This window comes from Oncorhynchus tshawytscha, linkage group LG10 (genome assembly GCF_018296145.1).
Source record: "Oncorhynchus tshawytscha isolate Ot180627B linkage group LG10, Otsh_v2.0, whole genome shotgun sequence".
Classification (NCBI taxonomy): Eukaryota; Metazoa; Chordata; class Actinopteri; order Salmoniformes; family Salmonidae; genus Oncorhynchus; species Oncorhynchus tshawytscha.
In genome coordinates this window covers 56,371,037-56,393,661 of record NC_056438.1, presented here as the reverse complement: position 1 = coordinate 56,393,661, position 22,625 = coordinate 56,371,037, and the positions used below count along the sequence as shown (strand labels likewise).

The following is a 22,625-nucleotide window of genomic DNA, read 5'->3' as shown; positions in this document are numbered from 1 at the left end:
TCCGCCCACCTCTCTCCTGTCGAATGGTCCGCCCACCTCTCTCCTGTCGAATGGTCCGCCCACCTCTCCTCCTGTCGAATGGTCCGCCCACCCCTCTCCTGTCGAATGGTCCGCCCACCCCCCCTCTCCTGTCGAATGGTCCGCCCACCCCTCTCCTGTCGAATGGTCCGCCCACCTCTCTCCTGTCGAATGGTCCGCCCACCCCTCTCCTGTCGAATGGTCCGCCCACCCCCTCTCCTGTCGAATGGTCCGCCCACCCCTCTCCTGTCGAATGGTCCGCCCACCCCTCTCCTGTCGAATGGTCCGCCCACCCCTCTCCTGTCGAATGGTCCGCCCACCTCTCTCCCCTGTAGGAAAGTCTTCTTCCTCCTCTGAATCTCTGGTTCCTAAATATAATAGATGGCAAGTGAGGTATCATGCTCACTCACACTGTAACACATGTCATTAGCTCCCAGAACATAATGTATTTATTTATAGAAGTCATGCTTTCTATAACGTTGGTCATGATTCTGCCCTCGGTCGCTTACTTTAGTGATGGTTTTTCCAAATAGTTTTGTATTAATAACAAATATATTAAAAGTATTGATAAGCATTTTGGTGATATAGTATAATTGGAATTCAAAGAATTCAGATCGTTTTTGGTTGATCCTTTTGATTATGCGAATAGTTCCAAATTCTGACATAGGAGAACATGTATTTTTCTACTCCAAGCCCTACCCTGTGTCTGGTTCAGTGTTGACAGTGTCTTTGTTCTCTCAGAGGGAGGGTGCGTTTGCTGAGGATGACTCTGCAGACATGGACGGAGAGAACGGGACCCGCTTCGAGGAGTACGAGTGGTGCGGCCAGAAGAGGGTCAGAGCTACCACCCTGCTGGAAGGAGGCTTCAGAGGTACACAACAGTGACACTACACCTATGGGCCCTGGTCAAAAGTAGTGCACTATAAAGGGAATAGGGTGCCAATTGAATTGCAAACCTATTTTTCACACAAAAAAAATCAATTAGGCTACTTAGGTTCTAAAACATTTATGTAACATTTGAGAATCAACTAAATGTTTAGGGTGACAAAGTATGAGTCTGGAAACCCAGTGCACCAAATGGCTTCCACCACAGCACTCACTCTAAACGCTAGTCCCTGCTAGTCCCAAGCCTCCTCAGTAACAACAACAGAGTGAGGCAGTGTATCATTGCCTTTTAAAAGGACGTGACTGGGTGCAGAGGCTAACATGCCTACCATGCCCACAATTACAGGGTGGACAGCTCTAGGTTTGCGTGCCAAATTACACCCTATTCCCTATTTAGTGCATTACCTTTGACCAGGGCCCATAGTGCACTAAATAGGGAGTAGGGTGCCATTTGGGATGTGCCTCTGGCTCCAGCTACAGTGTGAGGGCATGTAGCCCCGGTCCAGGCAGGGGTCAGCCCAGTCCGGGCCTGGCCCCAGCCCCTTTAGGAGAGAAAGGAAAACACATTTAGCTGTGCAATTGACCTGTCTGAACCGGTGAGGAGTGGTGTGTGTGGAAAGGGACCAGTGACCCTTTGGGTTCCCCTCAGCCCAGCGATGCAATTATAGCCATGGACACAAAGCTGCCCACTAGGGAACACAGACTGATCTCTCATATTCTCTCCATTTATTTATTTATCTTGCTCTTTCCTTCTCTATTGCTCTCACTTTCTTTCTCACATTCTCTCCATCTGTCTCCCTCTGAAACATATCTTAGCCCACATCATCAATAGGAAGGGCTAGAATTCAATACATAGTCCATTATCAGTAGTCGTTGACAACGAGACGGCATTGGGCTGTTGATTACATTGCCCATTAAATTGTATATATTTTCATTTCTCCCTCTCCAATAGTGACTTTTAAATGTAGGTTATCAAGCAACCAGATATATCTAGTTTAGTGATTTAGAAGCTGTAATACATTGATCCAGCCAAGCCACTGTGTGCTCACCTACATGATTTGTGAATATTTAGTAGGTCATTGGTCTATGATCAATTACTAGTGTAGTCCGCTTAATTGGACAAGTGTATGATTTGTTCATAGGTCAGCGTTCATTATTTCATGTCTGACAGACAGGCCTTACTTCATTGCTATAGAGAGCTGTAAAAATGAATTGGCTACAGGTCCTCGTGGTGTGTCTCTGGAGATCACAGGAAAGTCAAGTCTTCTCTAAGGGCCTCTTTCAACCTTGCAAAGTCGCTAAACCCCCCAAGTCCCCAAACTGCATTACAAAGCCCAATAAGATGTGTGCCTTTTGGCCCCTCTCTCTCACTCTCACCGCAAACACAGACAGACAGACAGACATCAACGGCCTACAGATCAGTTTGAATTCTCAACTGAACCTCCTGAGGCTGTCCGTCTGTCTGTCCATTCATCTAATGAGCAGTAGACCCCTTCTGGCGGGCTGTGATGTGACACAGATAAGGGCTGGTCAAAGTCAGAGGTGCTGGTGATACCACTTGAAAGCGACCCCCTCCCCCCAAAACCTCAGAAGGTGGATTTGCCTTGAAAGCTCTGCTGCAGTCGACCATGGTTCAATGGGTCCAGCCAGGCAGAATCCACCATCCATCCAGCCCACGGGGGGGTGGTTGATGCGGAGAGGAGAGGAGAGACGGAGACAAGGGGCTTCAATTGGATAAGAGGCCTAAGCTATCCTCTGTGAGACACCAGCACCAACACTGACACCTCTCTCCCTTTGAGGGGAGGGAAGAAAGGCAAAGGGAAGCCCTTTAAACAGCACAGAAAAGTCAAAGACAGTCAGAGGGAGGGAGGATAATCAAACAGGAACACTTTTCTGCTTGAGACGTGTGGGGCCCTGGTCCTCCTGTGTACATGGCTTATGAGGACCTGGGAGACAGCTCTAAAGGCTGTTGTATTGATGAAGAGGGTCAGATCTGATCCCTACAGCCTGATAGTGAAGACCAAGGCTAAGGGGGCCGATCCGGGGAGAGGGGATTTGGGTCCGCTGACTGAAGATGGCACCAGGGATATAAGGCAGCGCTTTCTCCTTTGTAAATGGGCTTCAAAGATGGCAGCCATCTTTGTTTCTTCCATCTCTGTCCAATCATCTCCCCAGATGTGTCCTGTAAATGCCAGTGAGATATGACGGCCTTCGACCAGAGCCGACTGGGGAAGGATGATAAGGGATATCAGAGCCATGGCGACCGGGTGTTGTTGGTCAGGCTGTCTCTTATGTTGATTGGCCCCTTGACCCTCCCTCGCTCCTCACAGCTCAGAAACCTAACGTTGTCTCTGAGTCTGTCTCCGTGGTAATGGGTGTTATATGGAGATAGGTGTGCCATGTCACGGTCAGGTCCATGTTACACAGGCAAGAACACATGCATTTTACATGTTCAAGTCAAGGAGATGCACAAGATTGGTTATGATAATGAATGTGGTGGATATGTTTAGGTGCACCCGTGTGTGTGTGTGTGCAGGGATGTGTGCGTTGGTGTGTTTGTATATCGACCCTAGCTGATCTGCCAGAGAGGTGGGGCTGCGAGGAGGTGGGGCTGCGAGGAGGTGGGGCTGCGAGGAGGTGGAGCGGAGAGGAGGAGGAGTGGAGAGGATAAATAAATAATGAAATCATGTGACTGAAAGGCAGTTATGGTGGCGTTGACCTTTTCAGGGGAGATTAGATTGCCTGACAAGACTGGTTAAAGGGAGAGATAGGGGCTGAGCAGCAGGACCAGACCATGCCTGCCTTGCCCAACAGCATGGTTGAGTCCCAAACGGCTCCCTGTATAGTGCATTACTTTTGCACTCTATAGGAAATAGGGTTCCATTTGAGACGCAGCCCGTGACTTAAGACTGCGGTAGTCCTCTCGTCTGCTCGTGGGACAACAACCGGGTCTGACACTTAGACTTTGGACACTCCAATTTGGGCTGGATGGTTAGATTACATGCCACCTGCTTTTATAGCATCCCTTGGTTTTACTTTCTAGCAGTCAACTATCAGTGTGATGGGGATCTTGTTTTCCCAACTTGTCTTTATAGTCCTCTTCCACACTTACCGCTGTGGTGAAATGAAGATTGAACTGGATGGAATGCAGCAGTAGTAGTCTGCCCATCTCCGTCAGTTCCAGTTGGGGAGAGTATATTTAAGGGGAATATTTATCCATGTCCCACTGGGTTTAATGCTAATCCCATCTAGTAAAACTGAACTCTGGAAAGTCCTCTTCTTAGGGGCCACTGTGGCCCCAAAACTGTTGGGGGTTGGGGACAGTGAAAGCATCTAGACCCATTCTTTCTTGCCACCACTCAACACCACAGCCTTTTAAAAATCAATGCTGTTTTCTCTCCCCTCCCATCTCCTGGCTCCAGCCATGCATCGCTAACTAGCCGCAGTATCAATACCCTGATCAATTGATTGGATTAACAGTGATTTCTGGTTCCTTCCAACCAACCCTCTGTCACTTTCTCCTCCCCAATGTGCCTGGTCACTGGACGCCATTACTGGGCGGGACAAAGGGTCAGTCTGTTTATTTGTTTTAGCCTCTCCTACGTGTCACCAGTCGTTCACAGTAGATTCATGAAATGCTGGGCATCATTTGCAGTGTATTACCTTTTGTGACCGCCTCCCTCCCTCCTTTACAGCAGCCTTTGAGGTATTCCCCAGGTCCAGGTGACAGCTGAAGGGGCCAGTGGGCAGATACTATTTAAATAACTTCAAGGTCCCTGCATGGTGGTGATGTGGTATATCTGGATAGGACAGGCTCCTATGCTGCCCACTGGCCCCTTCAGCTGTCTGGTACTACTGTCTCCGCCACCAGCAGCTGAACAGACATATTTGTGCACCACAGCCATTGTTCACATATGCTCCATTGTTCACATATGCTCCATATGCTCCATTGTTCACATATGCTCCATATGCTCCATTGTTCACATATGCTCCATTGTTCACATATGCTCCATATGCTCCACCCAGCCACAGGGATCAAATCCAACTTAAAACGTCCATTTTAACACTGAACAAAAATATAAATGCCTCCGATTTTGTGTTCGATAATTTGGCAGTACGTCCAACCGGCTTCACAACCACAGACCACGTGTAACCACGCCAGCCCAGGGCCTCCACATCTGGCTTCTTTACCTGCCGGATTGTCTGAGGGGGGGTGGGGGTGTTCTGAGGAGTATTTCTGTCTTTGATAAAGCCCTTTTGTGGGGGAAAAATGGGCTGGGCCAGGCTTCCCAGTAGAGACCTGTCATGTGAAATCCATATGAATTTATTTCAATTGACTTTCCTTATATGAACTGTAAAATCTTAAAAATTGGTGCATGTTGCATTTTATATTTCTGTTCAGTATATATGATCACTAACAAGCATGGGAGAATTGTAAAAAGGGTTATCCTTGGTAGCAGGCAGGGACATGGGTTTTACCCTCTTCTCCTGCAGCAGCTCCAGTCCCTTAGCACAGAGCTTCCTTCAGCCTCAATGGAGAGAGGGGAAGAGGCTGGAGGAAGGCTACCTGTCTTCTGCTACCTGTCTTCTGGGTCTCTGTAGAAGGTTGGCCTTAGAACCTCTATCCATGTCTCTACCTAGCCTATGTCTTCATATGAGCCCATGCCATTTTTTTATCCTTAACATCCGAGTTTGTTTGTACTCCACCACAGCATTGTACCATCTCCTGTCTTGACATGAGTCAGCTATCAGTGTCCAGTCCTAGATGAGTGGGAGAGTCAGCCCCTGACCACTCAATCAGCCCACAGCACTGTGTGTCTCTCAATGGCAGCACAGGCAAGGTGAGAGACAGGGCCCTAAGTGGAGCTGAAAGGGCCAGTCAGACAGCAGCAGGAGTTTGTCTGGCGAGCCGCTTGTCACAGAGTTTATAGAGGTGCCAGTCAGACCTACAGCCAGTCAGCCAGCCTCCATAACTAGATAACCAGCCACTGGCAGTTGACACAGCCCCTCCCTCTGTCTGCCGCTGACAGCCTCACCTGGCCAACAATACTTCACAGGAAAGGAGGGAGAGATGGCAGCATCTCAACATGTCCATTTCAATCAATGTGCTCGACCAGCAGGTTTAATAGACTAACTCAGATCTTTGTTACCCTGCTGGTCTACATGTGTAGAGAGAGGGATAGGCAGACCTTGTTACCCTGCTGGTCTACATGTGTAGGGAGAGGGATAGGCAGACCTTGTTACCCTGCTGGTCTACATGTGTAGAGAGAGGGATAGGCAGACCTTGTTACCCTGCTGGTCTACATGTGTAGAGAGAGGGATAGGCAGACCTTGTTACCCTGCTGGTCTACATGTGTAGGGAGAGGGATAGGCAGACCTTGTTACCCTGCTGGTCTACATGTGTAGAGAGAGGGATAGGCAGACCTTGTTACCCTGCTGGTCTACATGTGTAGAGAGAGGGATAGGCAGACCTTGTTACCCTGCTGGTCTACATGTGTAGAGAGAGGGATAGGCAGACAGGGTCTTAGAGGAAAGGCTACTGTTTGTTGGAGGCCTGGTTTGCAATGTCATCCCATCTGAAATGACAGAAAGGAATGTTTCAGAGGTTGTGTAGTATATACCAGCCATACTCAACTGGTGGTATGCATAAGTCACTCTGGATAACAGCTAGATAGGCTACTAGTTGATAAACTATCTAAATCTTGTGGTTATCATGGTCAGATTGATTTTGTTCAGATTGATTTTGTTCATATGAACTCACATAAGACATGGAAAAATGTGTAGATTTGAAGGAAATTACCTTTAAAACTGCAAAATGTTCTCTCCACCAACAAGAGGTGTGAACAGTTTAGGGTCGCATGGGTTGCGAGGTGGGAGTTTGTTACTACGCCGATAAATGACATTATCCATCCAGACCTTTGCCACCTAGAACATTTCTGGATCTTCCCAAATAGTAGTTGAGTACGGTTATTTTCCTCCTCAACATTGACAAAGGTTGCATGGTCTGAAAGTGCCTAGACACTGACGCCCACCCCTGCTGCCCTCCTCTCTCGCCTCCCTCCCTCTCCTCAGGAACAGGCTTTGCCATGTGCAGCACAAAGGAGAACCACGACAGCGACGCTGACCTGGACGTGGATGGAGACGACACGCTGGAGTACGGCAAGGCCCAGTACACAGAGGCAGACATCATTCCCTGCTCCGGAGAGGACCAAGGAGAAGCCAAAGAACGGGAGGCCCTGCGCGGGGCGGTGTTGAAGTAGGTTCTCCCTCCTACTCTACTGTACGCTAGTAAACTCTATTGTCACCTTCTGCTTTGTGGCGTTGAGCTCCTTCTCAAGACACAGCATTATGTTTGTTTCTGCTCTTCCAGTGGCGGAATGCCGTCCAACAGAATAACACCAGAGTTCTCCAAATGGGCCAGTGATGGTGAGTTTAGGCTTGAAACAAGATGTCATCCTCTGTATTTATGGTTACCTTATTGACATTTTTTTGACCGTATTGATGAATGTTGAGGTCGGTGCTAATATCTCCCTGTCTTTCTCTCTCTCTGCAGAGATGCCCTCTACGAGCAACGGGGAGAGCAGCAAGCAGCAGCCGCCTCAGGACCCCAACGCCGCCTGCTCATCCTCCAACGCGCCCCGGACCTGTAAAAACAGCGAAATTGAGAAGTAAGAATCACCCCCCCTGAAATCCATCCACTGCCTCCCCCAGCCCTCTCATATCACGTTTCTATTACTCTCAGATGAGTTTCTTTCCTTCCTACGACTGGCCTGTTGTGTCATAAATGATGCATTTTGTGTGGTCATTTTTTCCTACTGCAATGAATCTAGCGAAGTCTCACTTCATCCCCTGGTCTGATCACAGGAGGGTCCCACCGTATTGATCCCCTCTCTAGCTGTGTGCTCCATCTGGGCCAGACACACAGCACCAAGCAGGAATCCTAATATCACCCCACACACTACCTCCCCCTTTTGCTACCTAGCCGGCTACCTCCCCAATTCATTACAACCTAATCATGTGGAATTGTTTGCCTAGCTGCTGCTCTACCATCCTCCAGGAGTGTTCACTTAGTGGAAGGTGGTACACACATACACACACACACTGGGCCTGGGGAGAAGTAGCAGGTTGGCAGACCTCCTAGTGTAGTAGAAACACCGTCTCCCCTGCCTCCCTACCAAGCAGCAGATAAATGTGAATAATCTGTGCATGTGAAAGGGCAGCTTCTCTAATTCCCTCATCTCCGTGTCCTCATCCATATTCCCCGACAAGCGGTGCCCGGAAGCATGGCCAGCCCCTCTGAATGGGTAATTGGGGTCAGAGTAGCACAGCTAGTGGAGAGAGGGGGGGGGCTTTTGTTGATTGCTTGCTTCTGCATGTCTGGCATATTCCTCCTCTTGCTCTCCATTTTGGCTCAGTTGCTTCAGTTTCCTCCACCCCTATCTTAAATGTGGCCACGGGTCGGAAACTGTCTTCCATCACAATCTCTCTGTTTCTTCTTTCTCACCCCTTCCTCACATTTCATTTGACTGTTTCCTTTCCTCAGTGTCAATTTCCCCAGCACTGCTCACTGACTGAGATAAATGAATGTTTTGGTTTCAACAAAGCAGCCAAACATTTCTTATTCTCCCTCAGCCGCCATCATCATTGACTTCCTGTGAAGGGCGTAGTAGTAGTAGTACTATCGTAGCAAGTGTTTTATAAATCCACACACACGATTACTTCCTGTTAACACCCGTAGCCGCACACACACTCATCTCCACTGACTGTGTCCTCTTGGCAGGGCTGCCCTGCCTGTCTGCCTCTCCGGCAGGCTAAATGCTTCATTGCACAGTTATCGGAGTAGAGTTGTTCTGGCCACATATTAAATATCAGCCTGCTGTTGGAGAACTGAACTGGTGCATAATCAGAGCAGCTTGAGATGCATTGATCTTGGTTGCGTCCCAAATGGTGCCACCCTATTCCCTACATAGTGCACTGCTTTTAACCAGAGCCCATAGAAAAGTACTGCACCATGAAGGGAATAAGGTCCCATTTGGGATGTAGACATGATCTGGGCTCATCGGTGCACTGTGATCACGTATCTGGTCCGATCTCTCCCTCCCTCTCCCCTGGTTGAAGGTGTGTGTACCCAGGATAAATGTGTGTGTGTGCAGAGTGGGGGGATGAATTCATCATCAGCACATCCTCTGTGGCAGCGTCATTATGATCTGTCTGTGTGGCAGACAGACCGACCGAGACATGTCAACACAGTGACTGTCTGAGGGATAGGGAGGGAAAGCCTTGTGTCCATCAGGAAAACGGTGTAGGGGTTTAGGCAAAAGGGAGTGTGTAGGAATAGTGAGTTTGCGGTGTGTAGATGTCTGTCCGTGTCAGTTTGAAGCTAGACGGGGGATTGTTCCCTAAGTGGTGAGGCCAGAAGCATGACGGCTTAGGAGATTGATTAATCGCTGTAACTATGTTGAAACTCTCTGCCTCCCCTCTCATACACACATGCACACGCGTGCCCTCAGAGACACACCCAGACACACACTCGCCACAGAGAGAGAATACCGCTCTGCCATTATATGAAGGAGTAGGGGTATTAGGCATGTTAGGCGAACTGGGCATAGATCACTCCTGCTGGTTGTCAGACTGAAGGAAGAGTAGACCTTAGCCATGAGAAGGGCCTCCAGCCTGCCCCCTGAATCAGCTTTATTAGCTTAGCTATCGGCTGCTCTGCTCCAGACGTGACACACCTGTTTATTTAATATCATATTTCCATCAGCCAGGCAGAGAGAGAGAGAGAGGTTTCTGGAGCCACTGACTTTGTGTTTTAAATGGCACCCTATTCCCTGTATAGTGCACTACTTTTGATTGTGCCCTATGGGGAAAAAGAAAGTAAAACGTAGTGCACTATGTAGGGTGCCTAGATTTTAGGCACCCTACATAGTGCCATTTAGGATGCATCTACAGACAGTCACAGTAACTCTCTAGCTGAACCTATATTTCTGACAGATATTTAGCATTTTTCTCTCTGCCTGCCGTTGTTTTCTGCGAGGCCTTATTTGATCAGGTTCCACAGGATGTTGGGAGGGTATTGTATTATACGGCGGGAGATGATGTCATTTGTCAAACACCGAGAGAAGGGTTCTTCCGGGAATAATAGTTTAACAGTCCCTCCTTACTATCTGTTGGCTCATTGGGAGGAACAAGCCTGTTTGATTATTTTTACTATTGTCATAGACCAGACAAGGAATAAATAATAATCACATGAGTTGATGTCATTCATTCCTCAACAGTACAATGTTGCTTGTATGTTGTTACATTCTGACTTCTGTGCCAAAATCTAGAAAACAAATGGGCATGCAGGGTTTTATGGGCAATTTCCTGATGGAAAAGAGACTTCATGTGAGAATCCTTTTAAAGAGTCCAAATTGAAGGGATTGAATGATTTCAGAGGAACAACTTTGCTGTTTGCAAAATGCGTATGGCTTTCTCAGCCCTCGATCCCAGATGAAAATGAGATATGTCTCCTTTCGTTACGTTGATACGGTGTGTGTGTGTGTGTGTGTGCTCTTGCGTTTTGCGGTAGTGAAATCTCTGATCTCATCCCAGATGGGTAATGATCTCTTGGCATCGGGGTCTCCAGACCCACTCGTTCCCAAACAAGATAAATGACCTCTCCAATGCCGCCAATGTGATTGCTGCAAAATTTCATGCTCAACTTGAAACAATGGAAGAGATTTCCATGTAGCTCCGCAAATAATTGAATCTGTCCTCAATTTATATGTGATGACTCTACCCCAACCCCCTCCCTCTGCCTCTCCCCCTTCGGACCCTGTGAGAAAGAGGAGCCCTCCCCCTATAGCCATCGAAGACCCTCCTCACATACATACGGCTGGAGCTGAAGAAATCATTTGGGACTTTTATTTTCTGGTGTCAGTTTAGTTAAGGCCTTAGTTAACCAAGCTGAGGCAGCCATGGACTGTAAGTCTCCCGAGTGGCGCAGCGGTCTAAGGCACTGCAGTGCTAATGGCGTCACTACACACCCTGGTTTGATTCCAGGCTGTATCACAACTGGCCATGATCGGGAGTCCCATAGGGCGGCGCACAATTGGCCCAGCATTGTCCGGGTTTGGGGAGCTTTACAAGTAGGCAGTCATTGTAAATAAGAATTTGTTCATAACTGACTTGCCTAGTTAAATAAAGGTTACATTAAAAAATAATAATAGTGATGTCCCACTCTCCATAGATATCATTTATATTTTTGTTGGAATGTGTGGGTTTTGTTAACTAGACCTATGTTCTGACTTGATCTTAGTCTTCAACAGTATTCACGATTTTATTTGTATATCTACATTTGAGTTTCCGAGGGTTTGTAAATTCACATACATGTTTGCATAGTCCTATCACACAAAGATGCTGTATGTACAGATGACAGAATGAAATGGGTGAATGGGGAAGGAGGTGGACGTGGATTAATCCCCATTGTAAAAGGCTTTCAGTCCCCTGGGTTTCTCCTCTTCCCTTTCACTCGTATCTAACTGTAATTACACCAGCCAGTAGTGTGCTCAGGAGGCCACCACTGGCCCTCCTTGCCTGCCTCTCTCCCTGCCTGAGAGATGAAAGGCTGGGATATAGGTGGACGCTAGATGAAGATAACGGGCTGATGGAGATGGATTGCAAGGGGGCAGAGACCCGGGAAGGGGGGGTGCCGGGAGCCTAGCAAGGCTGGCTAATCAAATGAGAAATGGGCGCGAGGCAAAGCCTCTCGCACACATTCAGACTGAACAAAGAACACTTAACGGGGAAGAAGGACGAGCTCCCTCTTTCTCCATTTCTTTCGCTTTCCATCCTGTAGCGGTCAGAGTGGAGGATCACCGCTGAGATGACATTTACTGAGTGTACAAAACGCTTTCCATGACATAGACTGACCAGTTGAATGTGCAAGACAAAAAGAGTTGTGTCAAGAGCACCAGTTTGTGTCAAGAACTGCAATGCTGCTGGGGTTTTCACGCTCAACAGTTTCCCATGTGTATCAAGAATGGTCCACCACTCGACATCCAGCCAACTTGAAACAACTGTGGGAAGCATTGGAGTCAACATCGGCCAGCATCCCTGTGGAACGCTTTCGACACCTTGTAGAATCCATGCCTCAACGAGACTGTTCTGAGGACAAAAGGGGTGGGGGTGCAACCCAATATTAGTAAGATGTTCTCTGGCCCCATCTTCCCCTTCTTTTGCTTCAGGGATTGTGTTCAGTAGGGAGAACGAGTTTTAAATTCTGTGCCCTTCGGAACACAAGCCCAGGTAGTCCTCCAAAGACCTGTAGTCTGTAGTGTCCCAGCTACACAGAGCTGGTGTAGCAGCCAGGTTCCTCTTTGCATGATGTAGTATTTCAGGTTAGATTGTAAGTCTTGTAAGGTTTTATCTGTACTCAAGGCTACTACAGCTTCAGTGCCCCACAGAGTCCCACTGTGGTCAGAAACCTAGCCCAGGCCTGATTCACGGCCCTGTTTTATGCCCACAATGTTTACTTTACTTGTATTTCCCTTAGCATAACGTATAGCCAATAACTCATCTTATAAATCATTTCAAGTTTAAGCACAGGTTGTTTGGTATATTATAAGCCACTATCATAGCATGGATTTTTGAGGTGTAGCATTACAAATGATAGTAGTTTGGCGTCTAAGTCTAGCGAAACAGGAACTGCGTAGACCGTCTTCCTTTACCAGTCAAGCTGAATTGTAATCATTTATACACAGGCTTATGCCCAGTAAAGACACGGTTACCTATCCATGAAGACAATACAATGAGGTAGCGCTGTGACGTGACAATGACAGGGAGTCATTATGTCAAGGTATGTTGAGAGTGGTATATAGATACTAATAATTGCTATCATCCAGTTTAGTAATGCAGTGCATGCCTGATGTCCAGCCAGCCTGCCTGTTTGTGGTTGGGTTGGGGTTGGCCCCCCCCTGATACAGTCATCAAATGGTTGATTACTTTCAGCCCGGTGAGGTAATCCAGTCCCCTCTGCCTAGTGTGTAGTAAACCAGGGGCACACACCCCCACTCTGGTCCACCATCCATCTTTCCAATGGCTCAGGCCTCCACATAAAAAAAGATTAAAACCCCCTTTTATTGCACGAGGGAATTAAATAACTTTTAGAATGTGGTTTCTTATAAATCACTGGCTAAATGAATATTCATTGTCAACCCGTCTCGTGTCTGAGAAAGACAAGAGAAGGGTTGGTCTTTATAGGGTAAAGTTTTACTCCGTGCGGCCCAATGACAGTGTTGGTTGAGTGAACCACTGCAGGGATTTATGAAGCTGTTAAAAGGGAAAACAGCATGCTACGGAGGACAGCGCTTCTGGGGCTGCTTTATAAGCTGGCACGCTAATCAAGACTAAATGCATTTTTACAAGCTCCTCACTAATAAGAGGAGATTTTAAAGCTTTATGGCCGTGGTGTCACAGGACAGGAGACAATGATTGGCCTCTCCTTTCTGTAGCCAAGGTCTCTGTCCAGTCAAACGAGTTTCAAGTTGACTTGAGTCACAATCAGCTGCATTTTATTGGACTAACAGGAGACAAAGGAACATTCAAGGTCTTGAAGTCATATTCAGCTTAACTCAAATGATGCGTCCTTCTGTTAAGAAAACATGACATTGGTGTGAGTATGTCTATATGAAAAGACAAAAACAGTGCTTTATTCAATGTAGCGATCACCCTAGGTAAGTAGCCTGTCTATCTCTTCTCCTGTACTGTGTATGTGGTCCTCAGAGCCCTCACTCCTCATTGAACAACCACACAAGGCCGGTAGTATAATAAATGAAGCCATAGATAGCCGAGGCAATGGGCCCTCCGACCGACCACTAATCGGAGTGGGGGAGCGCTCTGCCTCCCGCTGAGAGCTGGTCCAATAGTAAATCAATATTGTAGATCAGCGCTCCATCTGGCTGGAAAATGAGCGGATCACCATAAACATCTGGCCAGCGCCGCGTCCCGGCTAATCACTGATGGCCATATTGACTTAGTTACTGCTCGTTCATATGCTGCAGGACAGTTTTAAATGTACATTCTCCAGGCAAGGGCATTAATCAGGGGATATTTAGTGGAGGGCCTGAGAGGGGAGGGAGCTGTAAATCTTGGATCAGTCAGTGTAGGGATAGGACCTGGGAGGATACAGACAGATAGACAGCTGTTAAATAGGGACATGTCATGCACAGTGTCGGTGTCCTGACAAGCAAGGACTGAATGAAAAACTTGACCAGGAACAATCTCAAAGCAATTCAGATACTGGGACTGAGGTAGAAGATTAAGAATGATAATGAATAAAATGGCCACCAAAATACCTTGGCCTCTGCATCCCTGCAGTGCTGCTACCGAAGAGTTAAAACAAGAGATTCCATTATGTAATTGTACTGATCCTTTCTCTTTGAGTGTCACTGTGACCCAACCCCAGCTTTTCTTCTTTACAGGATCACAGAGGGCTCGACAGCCACCACGTTCGAAGCACTAAAGGCTCGTATCCGGGAGCTGGAGAAACAGATCCTCAGAGGGGACAGATATAAGTGTCTCATCTGCATGGTAAGGAACCACTACACTCCTTTCTTCTCTGGCCATCAATGTGCTTTTCTCTCTGTCTCTATGCATGTCTACCATAAGAGTTTTTGAACCCAAGCAACCCGCCCATCCACTAGTATACCAACTCTTAGGTTGCCTCCCAAATGGCACCCTATTCCCCTTTTTAGAGCGCTACTTTTTTATAAACTTTTTTAAATTGATTTTTTACCCCCTTATTTTCCTCCCATTTTCGTGGTATGCAATTGGTAGTTAGCCTTCTCATCACTGCAACTCCCGTACGGACTCGGGAGAGGCGAAGGCCGAGTGCCGTGCGTCCTCTGAAACACAACCCAGCCAAGCCGCACTGCTCCTTGACACAATGCCCATTTAACCCGGAAGCCGGCCGCACCAATGTGTCGGAGGAAACACCATACACCTAGCGACCGTGTCAGCGTGCTCTGCGCCCGGCCCGCCACAGGAGTCACTAGTGCGCGTTCTGACAAGGACATCCCTGCCGGCCAAACCCTCCCCTAACCCGGACGACACTGGGCCAATTGTGCGCCGCCACATAGGTCTCCCGGTCGTGGCCGGCTGCTACAGAGCCTGGACTTGAAACCAGAATCTCTAGTGGCCTTAGACCACAGCGCCACTCGGGAGGCCCGCAATAGAGTGCTACTTTTTGGTCATAAGTAGTGCACTATATAGGGACTAGTGTGCCATTATGGATGCAACGTTGTGGTGTGCAGGCAGAGACTTTGTGTTGACGTCTACTGTCTGGTGGTTGAAGTGATTCCTGCATGGCCTGAAAGTCAGCCCTCCTCCCTCCCTGCCCCCTGATGTGTGTGTCAGAGAGATTCTGTTGCACCAACTGTCGTATAACTTTGGAGCCCCAGTTGGAACCATCCCATTGAATTGGCCAATTACCACCCTGCAGCTTTGAGGACTTTCTCTGACCATTTCAACTGATGGTTCATTATAACTTATAACCCCCTCCCAAAATTAACTCCTCTCTTTTAGTTATTGATGGTCACCTTGGTGAATGACATCCATCAATGCATCCACTTCCTTGAGAGTTGATTATCTGTCATGTCCCTAATGACTGGCTCAGCTCTTCTGAGAGAGAATCAGACAACATGGATTAACAACACCTCACACCTGACCAATCAGAATCCTTTCAGAGGTGTTCCTGATAGTGTGTTGTGGTGGTACTTAGACCCCACCCACCCTGCCATCCTATCACCCTGCAGCATGAGTGAAGATGCCAGATGCCTTAGCAACCCCTGCTCCCTGGCCCCGGCCCGGGCCCACGACTCTGTGAAAAGCAAGCAATTACTGACGCCTGCCCCTCCTAAAGGTTGTCTCAGCCCCGGGGTGACAGACAGGAGAGGAGAATGGATGCATGTTGATAACTCCTGCCCTCCGGTGACCATCGTAAAGCTCATTCGTCATTACTGTCTTTTCCTCCCGTCACAAATCTCACTCAGCCAGGCTGAGGAGTGAAGAAGCTCTTCACACCTGTTTGTTGACTAGGTTTTGTTCTCATTTTTTAGAAGGGCGAGGAAATAGCCTATGCAATGACCTGAAAGTCTAACCCACCAACAAAGTTGGTCAGGAGTTATATTTGACTGCTTACACCTCATCACTCATTTTGAAACACAAAGTGGCATGGGCTTGTTAGGCAGTACTGTTGAGGATCTTTCTCTACAAGCTCGTCAAGGAGTTTGTTTGTAGTCTGTGTTATCTGAACACTGAACACTCATACAGGCAGACCACCTCAGCAGGTTCTTGTCAGTGAATCTCTACCACCTCCTACTGTTGCTTTATGGAACTGGACACTAGATGGATGCATTGGATTTCACATCATCTTCACATTCAGTGTTCCCTGTTCTGTTTCAGTACATTTCATACAAAGAGCATATTCTGGCCTGTAAAATGATCTATAGCTTATTTTGACCAGAGCCTGCCACAAGTCTCAAACACATCACAAGAACTGCAACAGAAACTCTTATTGGCCTCTCTCCAGTGCCGCCTGATGTTGTGTGTGTGAGTGCATGTGTCGGTGTCCGTCCAGTCCAGTCCGTCCGTACCCGTTTCTTTCTATGCTTTGTAGTCCGCCACATTCTAGTGCTCAGCAGTGCCCCCTCTGTACTTCCCTACAGAGGAAGAGATTCCAAACAGACAGGGCTGAAGACAAGAATCTGGGCCAATGGGGGCGGGCCCTCGCGGTAACAGCGCCAAATGAGAGGCGGGTTGCTGAGAGCTCAAAGCCCCTCCCCCCGCTGAGCATTTACTGTTTGTATAGAGGATACGTTATGGGCTGCAGCGGCGGCGGGATTAAACGGCTGCTCCCGCTCCGGAGGGTAAGGCTCTCTGTGCTCATCCACCCTCCTTCCCTCTGCCCGTCTGCTCGCTGGGCTGGCCGCCTCCCTCCTCCATGCCTGTGCTTCTAGCTGTGCTGCCTGGTGCTTTGGTTTGGTGCCGTCGTTCGTCAAGACTTGTCCAGTGTTGTGCCGTGTGTGCCTGCAACCGTGCGTTTGTGTACATTTGTGTCAGTCCACACAGTTCCCCTTTAAACTCTTATGCTAATGTTCTGTCTCCCCCCTTGTGGCAGGACTCGTACACGATGCCCCTCACATCCATCCAGTGCTGGCATGTCCACTGTGAGGAATGCTGGCTCAGGACTCTGGTGAGAACCCAACACCAATCTACCCAGCCTCCAAAACACATCACAACACTGCTGTTGCATGGCAACACTACTTCATCACATTACAGCCACTGATTATAGAACAGTTTCATAGTGAGTGAACATCCCACTTCTCACTCACACACACACACACACACACACACACACACACACACACACACACACACACACACACACACACACCCCCTGAAACAAAGAGGTCTACTCTAACCTCTGAATTATACCCTCTTAGGTGTAAACACACAAACTTAACACACACACACTCTTGAGCTATGTTTGTTTTGTTGTTCATTTTTTCTAATTTGGTCGTTTGTCAGTGATTAGCCAGTGGAAGCTTTGGATAATGAAGTAAATTATTTAGACAATTTTGTCACATCTGACCACAAGGGTGTAAGTACCTCTTCTCCTCTCTTTACAAACACAGTAGTAAGTCCCACCTAACTCATGAACCCTTATTGTACAGTACAGTAGGCCCAACCAGGCAGGGAAACCTCCAAGATCTCTTCTGTATGTTTTGGGGAGGATTTGTTGTCACTAAGGCACTCCATCCTCATCCTCTCCTCCTGTGTTTTGCTACTACACACGGAAGCAATTCGTAAGAAAATGTTTCCCAGCCACAGGTCAGCCCCCCTCATCCTCCTCCAATACCCAATATATTAAATATGCTGCTGTGTGGTGGGAGGGGGAAGGGGAAGTCTGAGGGGTGTATAACAAATGTGTGCCTACTGCAGCAGCTTGTTCCTAATGTGGGCATTCAAATGTTGCCCGAAGACAGCAATACAAGCGTTGCGCTTCAGGGCTCCCCTCATCTTGATCCAAGTAAATGCGTGTAACCATATGTCCACACCGTACACCAGGCTCATTAAGATCAGGTAACTATTTTATTCTATATGAAGAAGAGAAAGAAAGGACCTGCCGTCATTTCTTTGGGTAAAGAGAAGAGAGATGTAGGAACCTGGTTGTCATTGGAGGCAGGGTGCAGGGTAGAGGACAGGGGGGGGGGTTCTTAGTGTATAAGAAGGCAGCTGGTACGGTAGCTGGTGTGTCTGATTTTATTCACTTTCAAAATGAACCTGTAGGCTGTGAAGACAACAAGTTTGGGCTTGGTCCAAGACTCCCTAACAGTTTTTGTGTTACTGCATGCTGCTGTTATGGAGACCACCTCTACTCAAGGCCATCTGCCATCTTCTTAGCCTGGTCATCTCTAGACATGAGCAAACTTGTTGGGAGCCACAAATCCTCTTTGCACCGTGGTGTGAGAGCTGCTCGGGCCCCCAGCTGCCCCCCGACTCCTGCTTCTGGCAGCACAGAGACTCCACTGTTTGCTTACAGCTGTGTGCTCCCTTGTCTGGCGAAGATTTATTTACCCCTTTCTGCAAGCCAGGGCCTGACCCTGTGCACTCAGGTTTACACACACACACAGGGCTAACCCAGCCCACCACATCAGTGTGTCAGGGATCAGTGTATGAACTCTGTGTCCTCTGCATACTCTGACTAGAACCGTTAGCCAGATAGATCCCAAGTCAGTCAGGGAGTACCTCTGACTTTACATACACAGGTCCCTGTGTGCTGGAAGTTGAGTCTCACTCTGAGCACAAACACTGGTAATAGACTATACCTCTTCACAGTGTGGCTCCAGTAACCTTCCCCATAACTCTCATTTCTCTTTCCTGTTAATGAGCCAGTGACAGGAGACCAGTGAAAGCTGGTAGTCTACATGTCTTTCGTGTTTTGAGCTGGTGGTGTGTCAGCACTTGTAGGGGGAGGGGTTCAGCTAGATGTCACTTGGCAGGCTCAATCAAACGCTCAAAATATTTAAAAGAAAACAAATTAGAACACAGGTCGGATACATGCCAGGGTAAGTGTTTAGGGCCCAGATTCACAAAACCTTAAGACATTTCTTCTTAACTGCATTTTTAACTTAACTATAGACTTATGGAGAAAGTAAAGCGAAGTTGCTATTCCTTAAAAAGGTTATTGGAAATGTTATTGCGCTATTTCTTATGCTTCTCCTTAAGCAAAAAGATAACTCTAATTCTTGAAAATACACTGCTCAAAAAAATAAAGGGAACACTAAAATAACACATCCTAGATCTGAATGAATGAAATATTCTTATTAAATACTTTTTTCTTTACATAGTTGAATGTGCTGACAACAAAATCACACAAAAATTATCAATGGAAATCAAATATCAACCCATGGAGGTCTGGATTTGGAGTCACACTCAAAACTAAAGTGGAAAACTACACTACAGGCTGATCCAACTTTGATGTAATGTCCTTAAAACAAGTCAAAATGAGGCTCAGTAGTGTGTGTGGCCTCCACGTGCCTGTATGACCTCCCTACAACGCCTGGGCATGCTCCTGATGAGGTGGCGGATGGTCTCCTGAGGGATCTCCTCCCAGACCTGGACTAAAGCATCCGCCAACTCCTGGACAGTCTGTGGTGCAATGTGCCATTGGTGGATGGAGCGAGACATGATGTCCCAGATGTGCTCAATTGGATTCAGGTCTGGGGAACGGGCGGGCCAGTCCATAGCATCAATGCCTTCCTTTTGCAGGAACTGCTGACACACTCCAGCCACATGAGGTCTAGCATTGTCTTGCATTAGGAGGAATTCAGGGCCAACTGCACCAGCATATGGTCTCACAAGGCGTCTGAGGATCTCATCTCGGTACCTAATGGCAGTCAGGCTACCTCTGGCGAGCACATGGAGGGCTGTGCGGCCCCCCCAAAGAAATACCACCCCACACCATGACTGACCCACTGCCAAACCGGTCATGCTGGGGGATGTTGCAGGCAGCAGAACGTTCTCCACAGCATCTCCAGACTGTCACGTCTGTCACATGTGCTCAGTGTGAACCTGCTTTCATCTGTGAAGAGCACAGGGCGCCAGTGGTGAATTTGACAATCTTGGTGTTCTCTGGGAAATGCCAAACGTCCTGCACGGTGTTGTGCTGTAATCACAACCCCCACCTGTGGACGTCGGGCCCTCATACCACCCTCATGGAGTCTGTTTCTGACCGTTTGAGCAGACACATGCACATTTGTGGCCTGCTGGAGGTCATTTTGCAGGGCTCTGGCAGTGCTCCTCCTGCGCCTCCTTGCACAAAGGCGGAGGTAGCGGTCCTGCTGCTGGGTTGTTGCCCTCCTACGGCCTCCTCCACATCTCCTGATGTACTGGCCTGTCTCCTGGTAGCGCCTCCATCCTCTGAACACTACGCTGACAGACACAGCAAACCTTCTTGCCACAGCTCGCATTGATGTGCCATCCTGGATGAGCTGCACTACCTGAGCCACTTGTGTGGGTTGTAGACTCCGTCTCATGCTACCACTAGAGTGAAAGCACCGCCAGCATTCAAAAGTGACCAAAACATCAGTCAGGAAGCATAGGAACTGAGAAGTGGTCTGTGGTCACCACCTGCAGAACCACTCCTTTATTGGGGGTGTCTTGCTAATTGCCTATAATTTCCACCTGTTGTCTATTCCATTTGCACAACAGCATGTGACATTTATTGTCAATCAGTGTTGCTTCCTAAGTGGACAATTTAATTTCACAGAAGTGTGATTGACTTGGAGTTACATTGTGTTGTTTAAGTGTTCCCTTTATTTTTTTGAGCAGTGTACATTTCTTGGATTTGTTCTTACTTCCAAGATAGCTAAACCGTTGTCTTAAACTCTGGGCAGTGAGAGAATAGGCTCATGAAAGCAACTGAACATGTTTAATTCACTCACAAGTTTCAGTATTGATTATTTTAAACCCAAGAAGATGTTTTAGAACAGTCATTTCATGAAATATGCTAATAGATTTCCATTGCAAGCTAGATGGCTAGCTATACAGAGAGAGAGAGAGGAGACCACACAGCTCACCTTGCCCTGCTCCCAGCTCCTGCACCCACTGCCTTTTAATTACACCCTGTACACAGCTTTATAGGAGATGGCAGTGATTCAAAGTGGGAGAGAGCAGAGCAGGAACCTTGGAACAGGATGATGAGCAGGCTTTGATGCTCCACTGTAGGCCATCTGTCACTGACGAAGGCATGTGTGGGGATCTGGCTGAATGTGGTTTTATACCCGTTCTGTACTGATGTGGTTGTTTTGATCTAAACTCAGCAAAAAAAGAAATGTCCCTTTTGCCCCTGTCTTTCAAAGATAATTTGTAAAAATCCAAATAACTTCACAGATCTTCATTGTGAAGGGTTTAAACACTGTTTCCCATGCTTGTTCAATGAACCATAAACAATTAATGCACCTGTGGAACGGTCGTTAAGACAAGAACAGCTTACAAATGGTACGAAATTAAGGTCACAGTTATGAAAACTTAGGACACTAAAGAGGCCTTTCTACTGACTCTGAAAAACACCAAAAGAAAGATGCCCAGGGTCCCTGCACATCTGCATGAATGTGCCTTAGGCATGCTGCAAGGCATGAGGACTGCAAATGTGGCCAAGGCAATAAATTGCAATGTCCGTACTGTGAGACGTCTTCGACAGCGCTACAGTGAGACAGGACGGACAGCTGATCGTCCTCGCAGTGGCAGACCTCGTGTAACAACACCTGCACAGGATCGGTACATCCGAACATCACACCTGCGGGACAGGTACAGGATGGCAACAGCAACTGCCCGAGTTACACCAGGAACGCACAATCCCTCCATCAGTGCTCAGACTGTCCGCAATAGGGTGAGAGAGGCTGGACTGAGGGCTTGTAGGCCTATTGTAAGACAGGTCCTCACCAGACATCACTGGCAACAACGTCACCTATGGACACACACCCACTGTCGCTGGACCAGACAGGACTGGGAAAAAGTGCTCTTCACCAACGAGTCACGGTTTTGTCTCACCAAGGGTGATGGTCGGATTCGCGTTTATCATTGAAGGAATGAGCGTTACACCGAGGCCGGTACTCTGGAGCGGGATTGATTTGTAGGTGGAGGGTCTGTCATGGTTTGGGGCGGTGTGTCACAGCATCATCGGACTGAGCTTGTTGTCATTGTAGGCTATCTCAACGCTGTGCGTTACAGGGAAGACATCATCCTCCCTCATGTGGTACCCTTCCTGCAGGCTCATCCTGACATGGCCCTCCAGCATGACAATGCCTCCAGCCATACTGCTCGTTCTGTGTGTTATTTCCTGCAAGACAGGAATGTCAGTGTTCTGCCATGGCCAGCGAAGAGACCGAATCTCAATCCCATTGAGCACGTCTGGGACCTGTTGGATCAGAGGGTGAGGGCTAGGGCCATTCCCCCCAGAAATGTCCTGGAACTTGCAGGTGCCTTGGTGGAAGAGTGGGCTAACATCTCACAGCACGACCTGGCAAATCTGGTGCAGTCAATGGGGAGGAGATGCACTGCAGTACTTAATGCAGCTGGTGGCCACACCAGATACTAACTAACTTTTGACCCCCCCCCCCTCCATTTGTTCAGGGACACATTATTCAATTTCTGTTAGTCACGTCTGTGGAACTTGT

At 48.0% G+C, this 22,625-nt stretch overlaps 1 protein-coding gene across 8 annotated transcripts in view; it reads left to right on the top strand.

The window, feature by feature from the left end:
* LOC112260475 (E3 ubiquitin-protein ligase RNF220) overlaps positions 1–22,625 on the top strand; it is a 158,064-nt gene that overhangs the window by 133,190 nt on the left and 2,249 nt on the right. For 4 of the 8 annotated variants that reach the window (XM_024435617.2, XM_024435616.2, XM_024435615.2 and 1 more), the window contains 7 exons: positions 760–889; positions 6,976–7,159; positions 7,274–7,329; positions 7,457–7,571; positions 14,367–14,475; positions 16,611–16,811; positions 17,063–17,137. In XM_024435617.2, coding sequence (XP_024291385.1) covers positions 760–889; positions 6,976–7,159; positions 7,274–7,329; positions 7,457–7,571; positions 14,367–14,475; positions 16,611–16,811; positions 17,063–17,137 — 870 coding nt within the window. The remainder of the gene's footprint in view (positions 1–759; positions 890–6,975; positions 7,160–7,273; positions 7,330–7,456; positions 7,572–14,366; positions 14,476–16,610; positions 16,812–17,062; positions 17,138–22,625) is intronic. The other 4 variants (XM_024435620.2, XM_024435619.2, XM_024435618.2 and 1 more) reach the window with 1 other exon arrangement.